Genomic DNA, 24,043 nt, shown 5'->3' on the forward strand with positions numbered 1-24,043 from the left:
TGTTCATTTATTCGTATGGACAATTTACGTATTGTCTTCCCTACATATTGGTACCCACAAGGGCAAGATAGTAGGTAGATTATTCCCTTTGAGTCACATGATATTTTGTGCTTTATTTTGAAAACTTTCTTTGTAGTATGTGATATGATGTTACATGTAGGTTTAGTGGTGACACTTTTGTTTTTTTTACATGCGCTACATCTTCCACATTTGTAGAATCCTGAGATGTTTTCTTGTAGCCATGTATTTCTCTCCTCTTTTTCTATATGAAGATGACTTCTAACTAAATTATTCTTTATAGTCGGGGCTCTTCTATATACGATCCTTGGTGTTATTGGTAGAAATGGACTAAGTTCTTCATCTGCTCTTAATATGTGCCAATGTTTTCGGAGAGATTTCTCCAGATGTTTACTTTGTCCAGTGAATTCAGTAATGAAAGCTATATTCTCTTCTCCAGTTGCCAGTTTTTTCTCTTTATATTGCAATAAGGTCCTTCTATCTAGTTGGCGGACTTCCTTTTGATCTTTTTCCAAGTTATCTTTATTATAGTCCTTATCTTCAAAATGCTGAATTAGCAGTTTTGATTGTTTTTCCCAATCTTCCATTTTAGAGCAGTTCCTTCTCAGTCGTTTAAGTTGTCCTTTTGGGATATTAGTTATCCATTTCAACTGATCGCCCCCTGCTTGGATTTAATTTTTGGACTACATCTGTTGAATTAAAGACATTTCACTACCAAAGGAAACTTCCTGGATATTGATCCTGAATAGGGACCAGAATAATTCGCTATTTAGCGTGTCTGCATCCCCCTTTTTTATTCTATTTTATTTTATTTTATTTCTCTACTCTATATGTTAGTATGTCCTACAGTTCTATGTTATCTGTTACGTGTTGTAAGTCAGTGTTTTTTAAATAGTTAGCATGATCAATAAACCTGCATTATAATTATCACTGCTTATTTCATTTATTTAGTATCTATAGGATGCGCTAGAGGTTTTTCTTTTATCCACCATGTGATCGGGAAGCCTGGGCACCCTCCCATCTGACGTGCACACGGGATTTCCCCTGCACCTCACTGCCACCCGATCGATGACCGGCAGCTGAAGACTGCCTACTCTTCATGGCCACACTTCCATACAGCCACTCCTACCAGCACGGGGTGCATGTAGGCACCCTTCCATCTGATGAGCATTAGGAATTTCCCCTGCACTCCACCGCCGCTTGATCAGTGACCGGCAGCAGAAACTTCCTATTCTTCACGGCCACAATCCTGCACTGCCGATCCACACGCGCTGCCCTTTCAATTTGGATTTCCCCACACGCAAGTACCCTGTACTTTAGACTGTACGCTTTAGACTTATCCACATAGGATTTACAGATATCAGCCGCTGAGCTATGACTTAGTAGGCTCCTATATAGTACAGCTTACCCAGGAGCAAGGTTAACTATACGCATGAAAAAAATCACAACTATTAGAGATATAAACATGTGTGTATATGCATACCTAATATTCATTGCTCCTCTGGGACTGTGAGAAACATTTTGGCTCAATATATACCCTTGCATTTATACTATCACTGTTCAGAATATTAAAGTGTAATGCATGATTAAGCCTAGGATCCTGGCTCATTGGGTGGACAAAGTATAGTCCACATGTGATATAGCCAAATTCCTTGCTATTTTGTGATTAAAACTTATTAAGTTGGCTTATGTGCTGTACTTTATATCTTTTTTTGCATTCTCTCATCAGCTGACCGGCTCTGTATGTCCTGCAATGTTTCTCAATATCAGGATAGCTAAGGTTTGCGAACACTGACAGCAGAAGTGCCCATACCCCTTCCTTACCACCAGCTGCCAACCCCACTCTCTCATCCATGTCCTCTGACTTTACAAGACGTTGCGACAGCAGAAGTGGGGGAGACAGATCCTGGGTCCCTATTTTTCTCACATTCTATTGTATCGCCTCACGGACTATTTGTTTGTGCTGCAAGTACATTTTATCATTCTTGATATTGCATTATCTCACTTGCCGGTTTTTTTAGGTGACAATTCATCGCATATGTTCCAATCTTTAGGGAAGGGATGCACATTATTGTATATACTAAGTCATCCAAAAATTACTAATCAGTACTACTGGTGTTGTGATGCTATTTATCCAATATATTATAATTGGATATAAATTATTGCAAGGAGCTATCTGACCTATATTATATTTCTTATATGTATTATGACAGGACGTGTTTGTCTTTATATATATAACCCTGCATGCTTAGGGTTTTATTGGAGCAGAATAAATACTGTACTTTCTATGTGTATATGCCGTTTTTAGGATTATTCTATAGTATATGATATAGAGATCAATTGTACTTATCCGTACACCAAATTGTTACGCAATTAATCAAATTGTAATATCCCTCTTATAGGTGCATTATTACAAGACTACTAAGGGACCAATAACCTTCTTTTTCTTATATATTCGCCTTCATCCAGATATTTTTCACTATTGTTCTTACTTATGAGTGTATGTCCCTTTAGGTTTCCTTTCTGGCAACCATCATTCATATCTATATGTTGTTATTGTCTATGTATGTATACTTATTTTAGTTCTATACTTATTGAAAGTTAAATTTTAAAATTACAATATACATATTGAGTGCCCCCAAAAAAGAGTCTTCTTTTCTCCATACCTATATAAAGATTCACATGTTGCAAGTATTGACTGAGGATGACCCAGACTGTCAGGTGGAGTTTGCACACTGGGTAACACAGCAACTTCAACTGAACCCTCATTTTCCACACCAGGTACTGTTTAGTGATGAGGCAATTTCATCATCAATGATGAGGTAAACAAACAGAACCACAGGTACTGGTCAACGACAAACCCTAACTGGGTGGATGCCTGTAACTTGTAGCCTAGGCAAAACAGTTGGTATGGTGTGGTTTGTGGGGTACCTGTATTGTGGTACTGTACTATTCTTCATTAATGGAATATTAACAGCAGCACGTTACAAGAGGTTGTTAGATGAAAAGATTTTTCTCTCATTGTCATCAGAGGATGGGTTATATCCTAATTTCTTCCAGCAAGATGGTGCCCCATCTCATTAGGGACTCATTGTCAGTGAAAATCTTGATGTGCAGTTTTCCCAAAGGTGGATTGGCCATAGAGGTCTAGTCCAGTGACCACCAAGATCCCCAGATTTAACTCTGTTGGAATTCTTTCTGTGGGGTTACTCAAAGGAACATGTTTATACTTTGAAGACACAAGATCGTTATCATCTGCAACAATGAATTGTTTAAACTTGTGCTCAGATTCAGCCAGACATGTTGTTCAAGGTTCATCAGGAATGGGAAGAGAGAATAGCCTTAACACTGCAACATGGTGGACAGCACTTCGAACATATCTTATAAACCTTATGTAAAAACTCGAGAATGAATAAAGATATGTTAAAACAAAGAAGGGATGTAGTTATGAGATGGTCTCAATCTCGACGCTGGAATCACGAAAAGGGATTTAAGATAGGCGCGGAGGGTTAGATTTAGGTAAATTAGCAGGGTTAGCATTAGGTTTTGGGGGGGAGGATAGGGTTAGGCACCTATAGGAGGTGGTTTAGGGTCAGGCACCACTGGGGGAGTTAGGCACTAAGGGGGGAGGGTTACGTTTAGGCACGAAGGGCTTAGTATACATACCCGACCCCTGTCGGGATACCAACCATCAGGATGCCGCTGTCAGTATTGTGACATGAGGCATCCCGACAGCAGGCCAATATATATATATATATTATATACCCAATCCAACTAAGAATACCATTGTCTTTCTTATGCGATTCTGCATGTTTGATATGTCACATGACTACTTTCCCATTTAAAAAATTAGAGTTGCATCCAAGATGGCCGCAATACTGGTGACACACCATAACAAGTTTTCCCTCACTACCATATCATATGTGTAGACACTGGATATATTTCCTTACTCACTTCCTTTTTATAAGGGTGTTTCCACACTTATGGAGCACCCTGTATATATTATGTATGCTCAATTTAGCAACTGCTGCACTACAAGGGGTGGTGTATCAACGCAGATTTACATACAATTGTACAGTCAGGTGCATAAATATTGGGACATTGACAGAAGTTTCATATTTTGGCCTCTATTCACCACCACAATGGCTTTGAAATGAAACAAACAAGATGTGCTTTAACTGCAGACTTTCAGTTGCTGTCGACTCTCAATATGAGATCCAAAGAGCTGTCACTATCAGTGAAGCAAGCCATCATTAGGCTGAAAAATCAAAACAAACCCATCAGAGAGATAGCAAAAACATTAGGTGTGGCCAAATCAACAGTTTGGAACATTCTTAAAAAGAAAGAACGCACCGGAGAGCTCAGCAACACCAAAAGACCCGGAAGACCACGGAAAACAACTGTGGTGGATGACAGAAGAATTATTTCCCTGGTGAAGAAAAACCCCTTCACAACGGTTGGCCAAATCAAGAACACTCTCCAAGAGGTAGGTGTATATGTGTCAAAGTCAACAATCAAGAGAAGACTTCACGAGAGTGAATATAGAGGGTTTACCACAAGATGTAAACCATTGGTGAACCTCAAAAACAGGAAGACCAGATTAGAGTTTGCCAAACAACATCTAAAAAAGCCATTACAGTTCTGGAACAACATCCTATGGACAGATGAGACAAAGATCAACTTGTACCAGAGTGATGGGAAGAGAAGAGTATGGAGAAGGAAAGGAACTGTTCATGATCCAAAACATACCACCTCATCAATGAAGCATGGTGGTGGTAGTGTCATTGCGTGGGCATGTATGGCTGCCAATGGAACTGGTTCCCTTGTATTTATTGATGATGTGACTGCTGACAAAAGCAGCAAAATGAATTCTGAATTGTTTCGGGCAATATTATATGCTCATATTCAGTCAAATGCTTCAGAACTCATTGGACGGCGCTTCACAGTGCAGATGGACAATGACCCGAAGCATACTGCAAAAGCAACCAAAGAGTTTTTTAAGGCTAAAAAGTGGAATGTTATGCAATGGCCAAGTCAATCCCCAGACCTGAATCCGATTGAGCATGCATTTCACTTGATGAAGACAAAACTGAAGGGAAAATGCCCCAAGAACAAGCAGGAACTGAAGACATTTGCAGTAGAGGCCTGGCAGAGCATCACCAGGGATGAAACCCAGCGTCTGGTGATGTCTATGCGTTCCAGACTTCAGGCTGTAATTGTCTGCAAAGGATTTGCAACAAAGTATTAAAAAGTGAAAGTTAGATTTAGGATTGTTTAGTTTGTCCCATTACTTTTGGCCCCTTAAAAAGTGGGAGGCACATTAAAGAAACCGTTGTAATTCCTACACCGTTCACCTGATTTGGATGTAATTACCCTCAAATTAAATCTGAAAGTCTGCAATTAAAGCACATCTTGTTTGTTTCATTTCAAAGCAATTGTGGTGGTGAATAGAGGCCAAAATATGAAAATTCTGTCAATGGCCCAATATTTATGCACCTGACTGTATATAAAAGATCTACATTACTTAGGGTCTTTTATATTCGCTGTTTTCAATAAATATATGAAAGTTATATTTTATGTTTATGCTACACTGCATGAAGTGTGTCCCTCAATATGAAATATTCATCTCTTTTGAGAGAATGTTCTGCTGTGCCTTGTTCCTGGGAGCACCTTCCTAGTGTAATTTTTGACAATCTCCAAGCATGATTGATTACTTTGTATAGGGAGCTATGTGACACAATATACATATATTACACACTTTGATAAAACTCCTGTGTGGACTCTTCTCCTCCTTTAGCTATTCCTCCATTATATTATGTGTAATACCAGTAGAAGGACCACTGCAAGCCAAAAGTGATGTTGGTCTATAACCATACTTGCCCACTTTTTCTCTCTCCTCTCTGGGAGAAGCCCGGAAGGATATGCAGCTGGCCACTTCAGGGGGGCGGGGCCGGGCTCCTATGTATTTAGGCCATGCTTCCGTAAACTGCCACGAATCGCGGGACTGCGAGGAGGAGGCAGGGCTAAATGATGCATATTTGCGTCATTTAGTTCCACCCCCTCCATATGGAGCTGCGACTCTGGGCAATTATATTCCCATCCTGCCCACTTCACTAGGAAGTGGGTGGGGTGTGGGAGATCCAGACACTTTTCTGGTAGCCTCCTGCAACTTCCGGGAGAGTAGGTATGTATAAAACTGTAGCTGCCACCAAACTAGGTGAATGCAAAATGATATAAGGATAGGAGGGACTGTTGTCTTGCAATACAGATACTGTGTCACAACATTGTTCAAATAAAAACAATTGGTTGGCTTAATAAAAAAAAATGCTTTACTGTTTTGGGCCAGGGTGCTGCTCAGAGGCAAGCAACACCCTATATTTTTGCTGCTTGCTGTCAGAGACCAGATACTGCCCCTCAGACAATACCTTTTACATTTAACCGCTTGGATATTTTAATCATAAAATGTTTTTTTTTTGTTTTTTTTGGTTTACTGTACTTGTTTTATTTTGGAATGTAGCCCATGCTATGTTGAAAACAATACACTTGCTTTCTGTAATAGAATCATTAAAAAATGTACAATATTGGAAACAATATATGTAAATATTAAACTAGTATCATAACTATTGTATTATTATACTAGTATTACTAATAGTCTATCTTCACTTACTCGTACCCTCTTTAACATTCAATGCCAGCAGACTTCGAGCTGGAAATTAAGGGATCCAAAACATGTGGCATCCAATATTTTATTCTTGCAATCTATAATAGTGATTGTAAATATTTTGTAGAATAAATGTTACCCTTACCTTGTATATAGGGTTTTTACCACAAAAGTATGGATTGTACACACCAACTGTAGTTACTTGATCCTTAACAGAATTCCACTTTGCAACTGCTTTTGACTGTGTTTTAGATACAATAGAATTTACCTATGAATCAACACACAAACATATTATATTTATTATTTAAATCACAACATATATTTCTTTTATTCTTAGTGCATTAACAATTTTGTTAAAAACATAAGAGTACATATTCAAAATTGTTACTTAAATCTGACCTTAAATGTGTTCACATCATAATCTAAGTCATAAAAAAAAAAAAAGTACCTAACAAATGAGATAACATATGCAGAGGCATACATCTTATTTATAGATCAAAATGATCCAACATTAAATTTCTTTGACAGAAACTGTGAACCTATAGTTTCAGCAAATGGTGTTGTCACTGTTCAGGGCAAGACTGCCCATCTGGCACTTCTGGCAAATGCCAGAAGGGCCGATGGCCAGATTGGCCGCTCCAAAATCAAACCCAGCGCTCTGCTCGGCTGGGGATACTAAAAGACGGGGACGTGCCGTGAGGCTACCGCTCCTTGAAGAAAGTGCTCTAGTCTGGTCACCAGTGTGCAGAGCAAAGGATAAGGTGGCATATATGTGTGTCCCAGATTTCTCACATATGTCTTTTAAACCCCCAGGAAAAGTCTGTTCTGCTGAACAGATTGGAATGTCGGCTTTCGTGAAAAGCCGGAATGGGTCCTGGGGGTGTGGATGTGAGGAGAGGGAGGGTTCCATCCACAGGCCACTCCGGGTGTTGGGCCTTTCAGCCTGGTAGCAGGCTCATTAGGGCTTGCACCTGGAAATAGCTGTTATAAGCTGGATTTAGGACTGGCTGAGTGTCTCACACCTGGGAGAGCAGGCCCGCAAGCTAGCTTGCTCTGAGACATTGTTTTGATACAGACCTGTAAGTACTGTGGACGTAAACTTGTTTATAGTGTTCTGATAGTGACAAGTGCATTGTTGGATGGTCCCAGGGGAGTGGCCAGCCACCGTAAATAAGGATAAAGTGGTGCCGGTCAATTTTAGGCCAGAGCCAACCCCAATAATCATCCAATAGTCAATCTAGGGCCCCTGCCACTGTCCAGTGTGAGGCCTGAGTTGCCTAAAGATTGGGCCATGGTGCTCTAGACACTATCTGCTCTCTCTAATAAGAAGTATTAAGAAAGACCTTGCTTAAGAGATTCTCAGTGGAGTCATTTATATTGAGATATGATTGGTTGAAAGCTTCAAATGAAGACAGCACCAATTAGGCACTGATGTGCATCATATGTGATACCCCCAAAGAATGATCTGGGATGTGGGAATGCAATAGGGTTTAGGAGGTCCTGATTCTCTTGCTATGGCCGTGTGAATCACCATTTCAGTGTCTATTTCTCGTTCAGTGGCATTTCAATATGCCTGATTGAGGTAATTTGTTCAAGAATAGATGTCCTCTACTCTAGATTTACTCTTGGGTTCTGGCTCTGGAGAAAGTTGTTGCCTAACTATGTTCTGCTGACTCTGCAGCACTGCCTCTCTCTGTTCGTCTTCAACTGGTTTGTCTGTTCCAGCCAATGGTTCTCTCTTCATGTTGTCAACAAGGTATTGCTGGTAATTATGTGGAGAACCTCTGTTACGTGAATAGCGCCAATAATGCTTACAATCTGCTGCATGTCTGCTGCCTTGAATTGGAAAACCACCAGGACCAGTGACATTTGCTGCCTGTAGACCTTTCTCTTCATCTTCTATCAAAGTCTAGTCTTTCCATTTCCCTAACTGCAGAAGTACTTCCTGGGGTTGTTTTTCTTGATAGTAGTATAATCTTGGTGTAATCCCTTTTGATGAATCCATAGCCTTGTCTCATATGGAACCATACGACCTGTCCTGAAATTCTTCTTGCAATGGCTGATATAACATTCCCTGCAGTTGTCATGTTCACCAGATTTATTTGGTTCTGTGATATTGGGCCTGGATCCATGGACCTCATTCAGAGTCGGTCGAAGCGGCCGCACGGTCGTACGGGGAAAGGGGCCGGATATGCAAATTATTCCCTCGCAAGTTGCGTCCCTAAGGTCGGATCGTTAGCTGGCTGACCAAGGGGTGTATGTGGTCGGAGCGCTAACAATACGCCTACATCTCGTACGCATAGCACGTCATCTCCGGCTACATAAGGATTAATCGCGAGCATCGTTTACCATCGGAACTGGTCGTAGAGCTAAAGGTTGACCTTACCTTCTCTTAAGCTCTACGATCATGTCAGTGTAAAACCTCCCCTGTCACGTGTGCCATGACACTACTTTGTTAATTATGCACTCCCATAAAACGCCGTTCGCATAATTAGGCACGCCTGCGTTCGGATCTCCACACCCCCGTTTTCAAGCACCTTCCCCTGTTACCACCCACAAACGCCTCATCCTGTCACTCAAACTACCGACCTGGCTGTGTTCAAGGAGAGAGAAATTTCTGATCGTAGTGGCTAGTTTGCGCACGCGCATTGCGGCCTTTACGCATGCGCAGTATAGCGAACATCGGTGGCGTACGACTCTGCGGTTGCTTCGACCGACTCTGAATGAGGTCCCATGTCTCTGGGTTGCTCTTCTTCCAACAATGGATCTACTCAGTCTGTCTCTCCTAAGGGCTAGTCCTCGACCTCAGGACTTCTGTGTTTAATGGCTCTCTCTGGATGCAATACCATTCAATGTGGCTACACTGGTTACATCCTCGACAGATGGGTCATCCTTGGGAATCAAAGCGGTCGGGTACTTGAGCGAGGAGGGGTCCAGCAATCAGATGTTCCTCTCCTCTACATGTGCCACTGATTTTCTTGGGATTCTGCTGTTTGTCTCATGACTTTATTAATTTCTTGACACATCTCAGTCATTCTGGATACCAATTTCTCCTTCTGGCTTGTCAAAGTATGTAAGGGATCAGGAGCGGATGCTTGTGCACCTTGAATTACACTTTCCTTATTTTTGGAGGGTATTCCCACAGATAAGTCTCTAGTCATCTCCAGGAAACCTGGCATTTCTGGAAAGGTCACTTCATCATTTCAAGTAGATCCTACCACTTTAATGGATGCCTCCTTGAAGTCCAGAAAGGCACTTCGGGGCATCTGCATCCGCAGAAGGCGTAATTGTGTCCTAGTACTCTCCCCCCTGGTTCTTTCAATGAATTGGTTAATAAGACTTTTGTTAGGTTTCATACTTCGGTGGCATCCATGGCTTGTATTTGTCGTAAAGCTTCCTGAAGACTCAGTGCAAAGCTACGGAGAGATTCCCCCAACTGCTGTTTTCTGACGTAAAATGTAATTTTCAGCTATGACATGTTTCGAATATCAAAGGTATCAGCCAGCCTCTGGAGAATCTGGTCTATGTTCTGTCTTTCCTCCCTTGGCCAAGAGGTGACCTCTCCCAATAAATATTTCTATCTGTTGGCAATCTCTCAGTGGGTATAATGGGAACATACTTATATTTTTGTTTTTAAATTCTCTCAATGAATTACCCTCAGACTCTCGACCATCTCTGGTGTACATTGGGAGCCATGGGACCCGAAGTAATATGGTAATGATATGGGGTTCAGTTGTTACATAACTGGGCTTGGCTGGGTTGAATCTCCCGATGAACGCTGATCCTGCGACATCTTGTCTTGTTTTCCTTTACATTTTTTTATACTTTGGATCCCGGATCCTGTTCGTGACGTCAAATGTGATACCCCCAGTGAATGATCTGCGATGTGGGAATGCAAATTAAGTGTATTTCCACAGTGACAATTGGACACTGTCTTGAAGGAATCCTCTGAATATCTTCTTTTCAACAGAGGCAAAAGAATTTTAGTCTTCACACAATGTAGCAAACCAATTGGTGTCAGAAATGTAGGGTTTATTAACAGTACAATATTTTAAGTATTTAAAAGGTGTTAACAGTGTAACATTAGTACATTACAATGGCACAAAGTGAACAACAACAATGTTACATAGATCATATACACCAGACAACATGAAATTTTATTGCACTGGAACTGCTCAGGATTCCTCTTCTGATTCAACTAAAGAAAAGGGAAGTATTCAAACAACATACAATCTTATAGTTACTGCTATACTACTGCGACATAAGTTCTGCTAGTTGAACCAAAATGGTACTTAGCATTCTAGGTAACGGCAATATCAATGAGAAAAATTAACTTAACTAAGCAACTTTTATCACCTCTAGACTTAAGTTAATAGAGTTTATGAAATGCTTGCCAGCTAAATCTGTACGGTGGTGCACTGATGACTTTCCTGTGACAGTAGGCTGCTTTTTGGAATAGCAGAAAGTAATTAAGCAGCTCGGCTGTATTAAACTATATCTGGCACTCTGGTGTTGATTCTTATCTCCTAGTAGGTCTCTACGGTTGGCTGATGAGCTATGTCTAATCACAGAATGGAGGTATATAATTGAGCAGAAAATCCTGTCGATGAGGGTGAAGTGCTCTCATGACCTCGATATCCTAAGGCAGTAAGGGTTCGGAAGATAGCAAGATAGTTCCGATTTCCTAGGAATTACAGTCTTCTTTCTCTGATAGGAGTTAGTGAGCTCTTTAACAGTAATTGAAGTAATCCCTGCTGTCACATAAGTAGTTTGATCCTGCAGGGAATTGACAGGTATAACTGGGACAAGGAGTTCCTAGCAGACTAAGCAGGGCCGGATTAAGGCTTGTGGGGGCCCCAGGGCAACTAAGTTGTGGGGGCCCCCTTCAAGCCACACAGAACAGAGCTGAGCCTATCCCCCCGCCCCTCCCGAAAGTCCAACACGGAGGCCCCCCCACAGGCCACATGAAGACAGGGGCAAACACTCACACGTACACATAAACAGCATTCCCACACTAACACATATGCACACATTGATACATACATAAACAGTATACTCACTAACACATATACACAATAACACATTCATATATACACACACTAAAGTAGTACACATACATACTTACACTTCATGGACCCGGGCACCTCCTCGATTCATTAGGCCCCACCCCTGTGACGTATGCCGCGATTCGTGGGAATATGGGGGTGGGGCTTGTCATATTGGCTCCGCCCCCAATGCGGGCAGTGTAAGGGGGGGAATAAGTGTGTCGGCACTGACTGTGCTGCTGCATGCAGTAGAATAGCCGTGGTTACAGAGCCTTCTCTCGGGAACAGGTGCTGCTGGCACCAGTTCTCGGCAGGGTCTCATCGACCCTGTGTGGGGGCCCCTCTGTGTGTGGTGGCCCCGGGACGACGACCCCTGATGCCTCCCCCTTAATCCGGCCCTGAGGCTAAGTATGGTAACTGTTGTAGCTGCTTCTCTTTCTCTAGGGGAGATATTCTTTTAATAATTGCTGACTGGTTGCTTTCTATGAGAGTTTGTTAGGTGAGAGTACAGCTATTCTGAGGACCTCATTCAGAGTTGGTCGAAGCGGCCGCACGGTCGTACGCGAAAAGGGGCCGGATATGTAAATGATTCCCTCGCAAGTTGCGTCCCTAAGTTCGGAACGGCTGCTGGCCGACCAAGGGGAGGAAGCGGCCGGAATACAAAAAAACATGCCCCCTTCTCGTATGCATTACACGTCATCTCTAGCCATATAAGGATTAATCGTGACCATCACGAACCATCGGAACTGGTCAAAGAGCTTAAGGTTGACCATACCCTCTCTTAAGCTCTACGATCATGTCAGTGTAAAAACCTCCCATGTCACATGTGCCATGACGCTACTTTGCTAATTATGCACTCCCATAAACCATATGCACTCCCATAAAACGCTGTTCGCATAATTAGGCACGCCTGCGTCCGGATCTCCACTCCCCGTTTTCAAGCACCTTCCCCTGTTACCACCCACAAATGCCTCAATCTGTCACTCAAACTACCGACCTGGCTGTGCTCAAGGAGAGAGAAATTTCTGATCATAGCGGCTAGTTTGCACACGCGCATTGCGAACTTTACGCATGCGCAGTATAGCGAACAACGGTGGCATACGACCGTGCGGCCACTTCGACCGACTCTGAATGAGGTCCTGAGTGTGATGTAGACTGAAGTGGTAATGCTGGGTGGTGCTGGTTTTATTTACAGACCCCTCCTGTAGTAAAAAAAAACGACCCTGGGATGAGCTCTTTAACAATATTACGGCCTCCTTCAGTCTCCTCTCCTCACTGGGGCGGCCTTCGGACCTCACCACCTACCACCGGCCTCTCAGTCAGCTTAGTCCGCCTCTCCTCTCCACTCGCTCCAGACCTCCCTTCTCCCGAGCAGGGAACAGTAGTCAGTGAAGCTCAGGTGCCATGGCAGCCTGCAGTTCCTGCTGCTGCTGCTGCCGATTGTCACTGCTTGTCAGGTCAGTCTCAACGCAGGTCCAGTCCTCATCACTGCTACCTCAGGACTGGATAACGGTCAGCTGGGAAGCCCTTTTTATCATCTTCCACTGGGTCCCCTGCACGCGCCAGCGCTGGGATCGCATGTTAGTACTAACGGCAGCCGGTCAACATCCACAGGCAAACAGGGTTCCCCCAAAGTCAAGCAGGTAGAGTCCCTGCCTCGTGTCCCCCTTATTTACAACAGTTCATGTCAAATGGGAGAAACTGGGGATAACAGGGCGCAGACTCAGGCATACAGTGAGGCAGATAAATGTCAGCATAACACACTAAGCATGTTACTAGACTACCACTATACACAGTAAAATAGTTATATATATATATATATGTAGTTTTATATATATAGAATTGAAAAAAATGGCACTCCAAGTAATAGTAACTGAAAATAAAATACACTACTCACCAGGCTTCTTATATCATCAGACAGCATTTGTTCTATATTTCTCCTTAGTTCAATTTCTAATTGGTCAATTCTTCTGTTTAGGGCATCTTCAAACATAGGTTTAAAACTATTAAATAGATAATCCAAAGAAAAAAAGATCAGGAGCTTAGTTACAATTTACATTATAATAGTGAATATACAAATATTAAGATATAATTGAACCAATTAGTGCAAAAAATGCAAGATCTAATAAACTCTGGGCCTGATTCAGAGCCGGACGCTCTGACCAGAGCCCTCGCTCTGAATCAGGGCTGGCCTACCTAAAATTGGAGCGGCCTCTTGGACGCTCGCATTGCTGTGGGTTACCACCCACAGCTTATGCGAGCGTCCATGATGATGGTCGCGATGGTCAAGACCATCGCGACCATCGGGCTTGCGACGAGACCCTTGCGGTAGGGTCTCGTTGCCACAAGCCCTGGAGTGGTTTTGGCTCTATCAGAGACAAAATCACTCCCACTGACATCACTAGTGATGTCAGTGGGGCCGGACCCAGACGGTAGGCGTTCCCATGGGAACGCCTCTTCTGGGCAGCCACGCCCCCGGCATGCCCACCAAAGGGGGCGTGCTGTCAATCACCATCGACAGCACGCCCCCTTTGGTGCGAGACCCCGAGCGACGGCTTCCCCATCGCTCGCCGTGTCTCGCGCATGCGCACGATGGAGCTCCCTCCGTCGTGCACATGCGCACTTGGTCACCATCGACCCGCTTGCGAGCGTACAGCGCTCGCGAGCGGGTCTGAATGAGACCCTCTGTGTGTAAACACCTACTGTATATAGGTCTGTCCTCATTCACTTAGTGTTCCTGCATCATATGCAGGAACACTATTCCTACTTTGCCCTAAATTTTGCGTCTTATTCGCATTGTAGTGGCAAACAAAGTAGCTCACAGTGTACTAGGGGCACTAGATCAGTATTTTTGTCACACAGGAGGGGGCATGAAGTGTGTATAAAGTCACGGATTAAGCATAACAATACATGGCAAGAGGTATAGCGCAGCCATTTATATTGAAATTCTGTCTTTGCCAGGATTCGTCGCATACAGAATTACATGTAATTCCAGGCCCAGTAGTCAGTGTACCCTTGCAATGTATATCAGTCACATTAGAGATGAGACTAAAGGCTCCTACACACTAGACCAGAGGTTTTCAACTGCTGTGCCACAGGCGGTTGTGAAGTGTGCCCCAGCGCTGTAGCCGCCGGTCACAATAAAGAACTGTGGACCAGGCAGCGCTGCCGCTGAGCTCCTCTGGGAGGCTCAGGTGCGCCTGGGCCGTGACCTGCCTAAACGCAGCGGTGTGACATCACAGGTCATGCACGCCGCGTTGCCTGCCTGGCCTGCCCGCCCCAACAGAGTCTCAGCCAGACCTTCCCTCCTGCCCACCCACAGCCATCCAGCACTACCTTCCCTTGCACCCGCGCCACCCAGCCAGCCTTTCTCTTCCACCTGCCCGTGACCAGGCAGTACTTCCCTCCCGCCAATCTCCACCGCCAGTCACCCAGCCAGTCCTTTCCTCCCAGCCGCCAGCGGCCAGCCAGCCCTTTCCTCCTAGCCGCCCGTGGCCAGCCAGCCCTTTCCTCCCAGCCGCCCGCGGCCAGCCACTGCTGACAGCTCTGCACTGTGAGAACCCGCAGCCAATGACGGACAGGTAGGTCTATAAAAATGTAAATTTATTTTTGATGTGGTAGCCAGTATGATTTGATTTTGGGGGGAGCAATGTGGGTTTTTTTATTCTTTTGGGGCCAGCCAATGGTTTTATTATTTTGTGGGGAGCAATGTCGTTTATATTTTTTCTGTGTCCAGTAATGTTTTTTTTATTTGTTTCTGTGGAGGCCAATGTAATTTTTTTTCTGTGGGGGCCAATGTTATTTTTTTTCTGTGGGAGCCAATGTTATGTTTTTTTCTGCGGAGGACAATGTATGCGTGTGTTATTTCTTTGGGGCCATTGTACTGTGGGCCTGATTCAGAGCTGAACGCTCTGACCAGAGCGCTCGCTCTGAATCAGGGCCATCCTATTTAAATGTGGAGCGGCCTTTTGGACGCTCGCATAGCTGTTGGTTACCACCCACAGCTTATGCGAGCGTCCATGATGATGGTCGCGATGGTCAAGACCATCGCGACCATCGGGCTTGCGACGAGATCCTGCGGTAGGGTTTCATGCCGCAAGCTCAGGAGTGATTTTGGCTCTATAGTGATGTCAGTGGGGCCGGACTCAGACGGTAGGTGTTCCCATGGGAACGCCTCTGTCTGGCAGCCACGCCCCCGGAACGCCCACCAAAGGGGGCGTGCTGTCACACACCATCGACAGCACACCCCGTTTGGTGCGAGACCCCGAGATCTGTCAATCACGTAAATTATTCCCCACTGATCGTGCAGTGTGTATGCACTACCAAATGACAAACGATTTGTCGTTTCGACCTGGACGATGCGGGCATCTCTTGACTAACATTCCCAGGACACTCCCCTCCTCCATTTTATTACAGCATCATGTAGGATCAGCAGCATCACGAGCAGCATCCAGAACATGATCACAGCTCATAACAAAGGTAAATATTATATAATCCAGTTATTGCTGACCTCCAATATGAATTATATAGAAAAATCTGTGTTACAATCTGTTACAATTTTTTTTTCTTAAATTACATGGAGTCCCCCCCCCCCTAAGAGTTCAACAAGCAATGGACTTTTCTGAGCCAGTCCTGGTTGTGAAGATACGGGCTACAAAAGACATAGGGGTCCCCCATATTTTGCACAACCAGCACTGTGGTCAGCAGTCAGCCCAGGCTGGGGATCCCTGGGGAGGTAGGGACCCCCCCAATAAAGTAGTTCTGGGCTGATAGCCCGAGGCTATCCCCGGCACCCCTGGCCGGTGAGTGCTGGGTTGATTGTGTATAGTGTGGTGCAAAAAATATATGTAATAACATTGTCTTTTACAGGAGTACTACAGGTCCCAGCAAGCCTCCCCTGCATGCTGGTACTTGGAGAACCACAAGTACCAGTATGTGGGGCATTATGAGCCCGTTGGTGCCTCTGGTTCACCTGCAAATTAAATATTAAAATAACCACAAGACACGCACTGTGAAAGTATAATTTTATTAAAACATACATGCACACTTAAGATAGCCCCACATCTAAAGATTATCTTGATTGGATCTAGTTGATTGGTTGGAATGAAAATCTGGTATGGTATGAAAGCAAATGAGAATCAGCTATTTGTCCCCAAACGCCGGAAAATGGACAAAAACTGTTCTTTTGAACAAATTGTTTGGATCAAATGTTTAAAAAACTTGTCTGAACGACCATTTTCATCTGTTTTCTGGCATTTAGGAGCAAATTGTTGATCATCATTTACTCCCATACATTACCAGATTTTCATTCCAACCAATCAACTAGTTGGCTGGTTAGACAGATAATCTTTAGATGTGTGGCCAGCTTAACATTCATGCATACTCACCTAGAATCACTGTAGCCAATCATGTCCCCTTGTCTAGTAGAATCCACAACACCTGTAAAAAAAAAAGTCCACACACACCTATTCCTAGCTTAGATTATGCTCTCTTCTTTTTCTAGGCATCCACCATCTTTTTAAAACACAATTTTTTTTAAAAAAATGACAAGTCCTGATCCACGAAACGAATAACAATATTAAAGGTTACCATAGTGGTTCTCACCATTGTTGGGAACCAATTATTGGCTGAGAGAGGCGGATGATCACTGTCACAAGCCGCTGCTGCGTCTTGTTTGACAACAGTGCTCCGGGTAGACCTCTAGGAGACTGGGGCGTCGGGCTGCTATTTCGTGAGGTCCTCCTACCTGGCTGCTCCGTCATCTTTGCCCTCTCCTGATTGGAGCTCTTTGCTGAATCCCTGCTCGGATGCCGGCTATAGCGTTTGTTACGTGGCTTCCGGTTCCGTGTGTGGAGATCATTCTCGTGGTGTATCCAGTACCTCCTGTCAGCGTGTTTCCCTTCAGTCACAGGCGTACTGTGATGCCTGAGTGGACTTCGATTAATATACTTCCCTCAAGGCTGCAACTTGGCCACAAGGCCACATCCTTGCCAAGTACTCATCAGCCCTCAAGGCTGCAATTTGGCCTCAAGGTCACATCCTTGCCATATACTCATCAGCCTTTAAGGCTGCAACTTGGCCACAATGCCACAGCAAGTACACATCAGCCCTCAAGGCTGCAACTCGGCCACAAGACCACATTCCAATCAAGTGTACACCAACCATCAAGGCATCAATTATCAATGACTTGGATCTCAAACCAAGTACACATCAGCCCTGAAGGCTGCAACTCGGTCACCAGGCCGCATTCCAATCAAGTACACACCAACCATCAATGCATCAAATATCAAATATAACTTTTATTCTTATCATTAAAATAATGTTACAGTCTGTGAAATATTAAAAAATACGTAGAAAGAAATTAAATATAAGAAAAATACAGTTTAAAAATAATATAAAGGATTATATCTTCATTCCAATACGAGTCCGTATATACACTATTTAAGTATATAGATTTCTAAATTCTTATATTGTTTGTAAATGTTATTATGTATTGAAATCAATAAATATTATTCCCACCTTTTGGCTTCAAATCAGTATTATTTATCCTGTTTTAGTGTTATCACTATGTATGTGTCTGTTAAATTGTATATACAGTACATCCACAGATTCCTAATTAAATATATGTCCAAAAAATGGTACAATCAGCCATTTGGACTAAATGTAGTTTAGCCGGATTGCAACATATTAGATATTGTTTGCCCTAGTAGAATCTACATGAAAATGTTGTTACAAAGTTATAATTCATATATTTCTCAGGGAGTCAGAAAACTCTCCTGTATATCATGGATCTGCAATTTGTGATCTCAAAATAAACTGTATGTAGATTCTTATCTACTCTAGGGTTTATATGTTGCAACAATGGACAGGAGACTGGTATAATTTTGACACTAGGGGCAAAATTTACTAAGCGGCGGTTTGACGGCGGTTTCTATTCTATTCTAAACCCCGGCGGTTTGGTGGGGGTTTCTATTCTATTCTAAACCCCGGGGGTTTGGTGGTGGTTTTGCAGTGGTTTCTAAATGACAGCCCTGTTCTATTCTATTCTAAAATGTGTTTTGACTGTGGTTTGGCGGCGGTTTTGCTATCTGCAGATTTACTAAGTCCAAAACCGCTGCAAAACTGCCATCACACAATTCTGCTCTGTTATTCATTTTACACTTCAATGTACATACTGTACTGTATACAGGTGCTGAGCATCATTTTCTGCAGTGCGCTCACACAATGCCGGGACCCCCGATCGCTTTATAAAGTCCTCAGCGCCCGAACGTAAAATGTAAACTTAAAAAAAAAATGTTTGCACTCAGATGTCTCTGCTTGGAAGATGCTTACAATGACACTCTTTAGACAAAAAAAATATTCTGACAAATGCATGTGTCTTGTGTGCCTTGTCACTTCCCCCAACATTCATTTACATACAGTACAAAAGGTCACCTTGTGTCTATTATTTAAGCTGCTCAACCAGTCTGTCAAATCACAACTCTCACAGGGGGGTGGGGAGGCTGATGGCTATTTGTGCTGGCTGTCTGGTTTCACAAACACCTCAAAGCATACTTTACTGTAACTGTTCCAATTTCAGTTTAACTCTTAGAAATATTGTCTTTCTACAGTATTGTACCTTAGTTCTTTGCCTAGCCTCATGTCATGTACTGTATCTTCTAATACAGTTTACTTTAATATTCAATTTATTCACCATTAAATCTTCACTTTTCCTCCGCTCAATAATAAACATTTGTTATTGTGCAGACACCTTTCCCTCCACTGTGTATTTACTTGCTTTTCTGCACAACTTCTGCACTTTCTCTTACATTCATACAGTACTTTATTCCTACAGTACATCTAGTTTTCCTCCCATTATTCAACTCAGCCACACCATGACCATGTTTTCTCCCACTTCCCCCTCCACTCAGTGTCTTCCTAATTCTCTGCTCTGCCCCCTTCTTCCACCTTTATCATTTCCCCCTTGTCTCGTCCTCCTCCTCCTCAGCTTTATCTCCACTCTTGTTTGCCTTCCTCACTCTCTTCTCCATTACTCCACTTTCATTCTCTTCTACCCCACCTGGGTCCTACTACCCCACCACTAATCCCTCCCCCAAACCTCCTCTCCATGTAACCTCACCCCCATCCACATCTCATTTAACTCCCACCGTGCCCACGGCACCTACAGGGTCCTTTCCCAGCACTGGTGCCTGCACATTCTCTCCACTACATTCATCTCAGTCACCACAATTAATCTCACCTTCTTGTTACAACCCTGATAATCTCATTCACATCTCTCCCACAAACACTGTCCATCTATCCTTTGTCCTCTGGAATTCCAGATCAGTCTGCAATAAACTGGTCCCCACCCATGACCTTTTCATCTCCAACAACTTGCATCTCTTAGCAATTACTGAAACCTGGATTTCACCCTCTGACACCACTTCCCCTACAGCTCTCTCCTCTTTGGGCCTCACCTTCTCTCACACCCCTTGGCCAGGGGTCGCCATGGTGGTGGTATGGGGGTCCTTTTATGCCCAGGTTACTCCTACCAACTCCTACCCTCTGAACCATCCCTTACAGTCTCTACATTTGAATTTCATGCTATACGCCTCTTCCAACCAGTACAGTAGCTGTCATTTACCGTCCCCCTGGCCCTCCCTCCAAATTCCTTGACAATTTTGCCACCTGGCTCCCTCACTTTCTCTCCTTTCTCTCCCTAGACCTTTCCTTCATTATCTTAGGTGACTTCAATATTCCAAATGATATCCCCACAGAATCCTCTGCCTCCAAACTGCTTTCCCTCACTTCATTTGGTCTCTCACCAATGGACTTCCTCACCCTTCCATGTGGGTGGGCAATCACTTGATCTGGTCTTCATTCACCGTTGTGATATTTCTGATTACTCCAATTCCCCATTCTCCCTCTCTGACCTAAGGCCACCAACATTGAGCGTAACATTGAGACTATTGAGAATTTTATTTTTCTTCACTGCTTGACTCACTTCTCTCCCCTATCCTTTCTCTCTCCTGCTCTGAACAAGCTGCTTCCCTATACAATGCCTCTTTTACTTTTGCTTTGGACACTGTTGCTCCGGCTATCACTACTCACCCTCACAGATCCACACCTCAACCCCGGAATTCCAAATGCACCAGATACTGTACCTGCAAAGTGTTCGTGAACCGTCGAGCGACAATGGAGAAGATCACGTTCTAAGGAGATTTTCTCCATTTCAAATTTATGCTGTCATCCTGTCGTGCTGCCTTTTCCCTCTCTAAACAGTCATATTTCAAGAACCTCATCGCCTTCCAGTCCTCAAATCCCCAGCGTCTCTTCCCTCCTCTGCACACCCCCTCCTCACCTCCCCTACTCTCTGCCCTTGACTTTGCTAGTTACTTTACATAAATTGATTCCATACATCAGGACATCATAATCCCCAACCAGTCCTCCAGCTCTCCACCTCCTCCTGTCCCGGTTCACCCCTCCCCATCCATTTTACCAACTCTGAAATCCTTCTCCCCTGTATCTGGAGAGGAAGTCATGGCCCTCATCCGGTCCTCCACCCCATCCACCTCCCCCTTGACCCTATGCCTTCACGTCTCCTCCGCTAATTCTCTTGTGCCTGTTCCCATCTTGCCCACCTCCTCAAACTCTCCCTTTTATCTGGTATTGTCCCTTCTGCATTCAAACATGCCCTTGTCTCCACCATTCCTAAAAACCTACACTTGATCCTAACACATTATCTAACTACCGTCCCATGTCTCTCCTCCCTTTTACCTCCTTGGGCATGTTGTCTACAACTGCCTTACCACCTTTCTTTCTTCCCACTCCCTGCTTGACCCTTTTCAGTCTGGTTCCGTTCTCTCCACTACACTGAAACTGCCCTCACAAAAGTCAGCAATGACGTCCTTGCTGCCAAATTCAAGGGCCACTACTCTCTGCTCATTCTCCTTGACCACTCTGCTACTTTCGACATGGTGGACCACCCTCTCCTGTTGCAAATCCTTCACTCCCTTGGTCTACATGACACTGCTCTCTCCTGGCTGTCCTCCTACCTCTCTGACCTATCCTTCTCTGTCTCCTCTCATGACTCCTCTTCCCCACCACATCCTCTTACAGAAGGTGTACCCCAAGGTTCTGTTCTTGGACCTCCTCTATTCTCCCTCTATACATCCTCTGTAGGTGAACTCATCAGCTCTTTTGACCTCCATTGTCTATGCTGATGATTTACCTCTCCTCCCCTGACCTCTCCCCCTCATTCCTCACTTTTTTCAAACTGTCTCTCTGCTATCTCTTCCTGGAAGTCCCAGCAATATACTTAATATGTCTAAGACTGAGATGATCATTTTCCCACCCTCCAACATAACCTCACTTCCCAATATTTCTTTATCAATTGATGGCACAACTGCTGTATCTCCTCTAGCCCCAAAGTGTGCTGTCTTGGAGTTATCCTGGACTCCTCCCTCTCCTTCAAACCACATATACAGAACCTTTCATAGTCTTGTCATTTCCATCTTATAAATATTTCCAAAATTAGACCCTTTCTCACACAGATTGCCACTAAAACCCTCATACTGTACACTCACTGGTTATCTCTAGATTGAACTACTGTAACCTCCTCCTATCTGTCCTCCCAAACTCTCATCTCTCTCCTCTCAAGTCTGTCCTCAATGCTGCTGCTCAGCTCATCTTCCTCTCCAAACGCTTTACATCTGCCTCCCCACTCCTACAAGCCCTCCCCTTCCCTTTCAGAGACCAATTCAAGGTTCTCACACTTGCTTACCCATTCCTCTGCCATTTACATCTCTGACCTCATCTCCCTTCACTCTCCTGTCCGCCCTCTTCATTCAACAAATGCACGCCGCCTCTCATGCCAACCGATTACTTCCTCCCAGTACCGCCTCCAAGATTTTGCCCATGCTGCTCCCCACCTTTGGAACTCTTTCCCTCTTCCCATCAGATTCTCCACCTCTCTACAAATGGGCTCTCAAGACCCACTACTTTATCAAAGCCTTCCAGCTCTCATCCTAACCTGCTGCTACAGTACATGCTCCTTCCTCCCTGTCTACCCCATCTGTGTCACATCTGTTTGTGTGCCCCACCCCTTTAGAATGTAAGCTCTTATGGGTAAGGCCCTACACCCTTTTATGCTTCTCCTACAGTACTGTACTTCTTACTCCCCACCAGGGCACCTACTGTAACACTTGGTTGCTTATGCTCTGTTGCTTATCTGGGTGTTATGGTCACTAATGTAGCAATGTACAGTATATTACCCATGTCATTATTTTGTATTGTATTGTACTGTTAGTCGCTGGTCAACCTGTTTATGTACTTTTTAACGTGCTGCGGCAGGCTCGGACTGGACTCCCGGGGATTCTGGGAATTCCCCGGTGGGCACCGGGGATTTATGGCCACGCCCACTATTGCAGGAGGGCGTGGTCTAGCCACTGTAACTGGTGCCGGCTTTTCTTACATACACGGATGTGACCGGCGGTAGGTGAGCAGCGGGTGATGTGCGGAGGGCTCTGTGTGTGGCAGACAGCGGGCGGTATGCAGCAAACAGCGGGCATCCTACAGCACCACTGATTCCTTCTTCCGGAATCAGTGGTGACGTTGCGGGGGAGGAGCTTACCACAGGCTGCTCCTTACTAAGCTCCGCCGTGACAGTGGAGCTTAGTGTGGAGCAGCCTGTGGTATGCTTCTCCCCGGTGACGTCACCACTGATTCCAGAAGACAGAATCAGTGGTGCTGTAAGAAGCCCAGCTGGTTTCAGAGAGGAGAGGGGAGGTGTGTGGGGGGTTACTGCGCTGGCAGCTGGCTGAGCACAAAAATAGTTGCCAGCAACAGCTGCAGCTGAATTCGAGCGGTGACGTCAGCGGGGGGCGGGGGGAGGTGAGCTGAACCCATCTGTAATTGACAGCTGCACTGTGCACTACACTGATCTCAGCGGTGACGTCAGCGGAGGTGGAGCCCGGACACAGAGGAGCCTGGAAAACAACATCCATCCGCAGTTTGGCACCCAGCAGAATGAATGGCCTTAAGCCAATAAGGTTAGTAATTTTTGGAAACAATGGAGGAGATATTTGATTTTTAAATTTACTAGGCTGGTTGTTTAAAAAGAAAAAAAAAGTCACATAAAGATGCATTAGGTCACATTCTGTGAATGCTTGCTAAATTAAGATTTCTGGGGGGCCCTGGGGCAACTAGGTTGTGGGGCCCTCACCAACAAAATTGATTATCCAATATATTTTACAGATGTATAATTTGTAAATACAAGTGGACCAATGGTTATATCAGTAAATTGTGCACAGGATATTGCTAAGACCCAATGGGGGAGATG

The 24,043-nt window shown here is 44.3% G+C and overlaps 1 protein-coding gene across 2 annotated transcripts in view; it reads right to left on the reverse strand.

Moving 5' to 3' along the window:
• Nucleotides 1-24,043, reverse strand: part of LOC148501331 (uncharacterized) — a 276,950-nt gene that overhangs the window by 43,909 nt on the left and 208,998 nt on the right. For both annotated transcript variants that reach the window (XM_088450639.1, XM_088450638.1), the window contains 2 exons: nucleotides 13,622-13,727; nucleotides 6,825-6,947 (listed from right to left, as the gene is read on the reverse strand). In XM_088450639.1, the coding sequence (XP_088306765.1) occupies nucleotides 6,825-6,947; nucleotides 13,622-13,727 (229 nt within the window). The remainder of the gene's footprint in view (nucleotides 1-6,824; nucleotides 6,948-13,621; nucleotides 13,728-24,043) is intronic.

Source organism: Taudactylus pleione, unplaced genomic scaffold, assembly GCF_031769625.1.
Source record: "Taudactylus pleione unplaced genomic scaffold, aTauple2 ptg000520l, whole genome shotgun sequence".
NCBI lineage: Eukaryota > Metazoa > Chordata > Amphibia > Anura > Myobatrachidae > Taudactylus > Taudactylus pleione.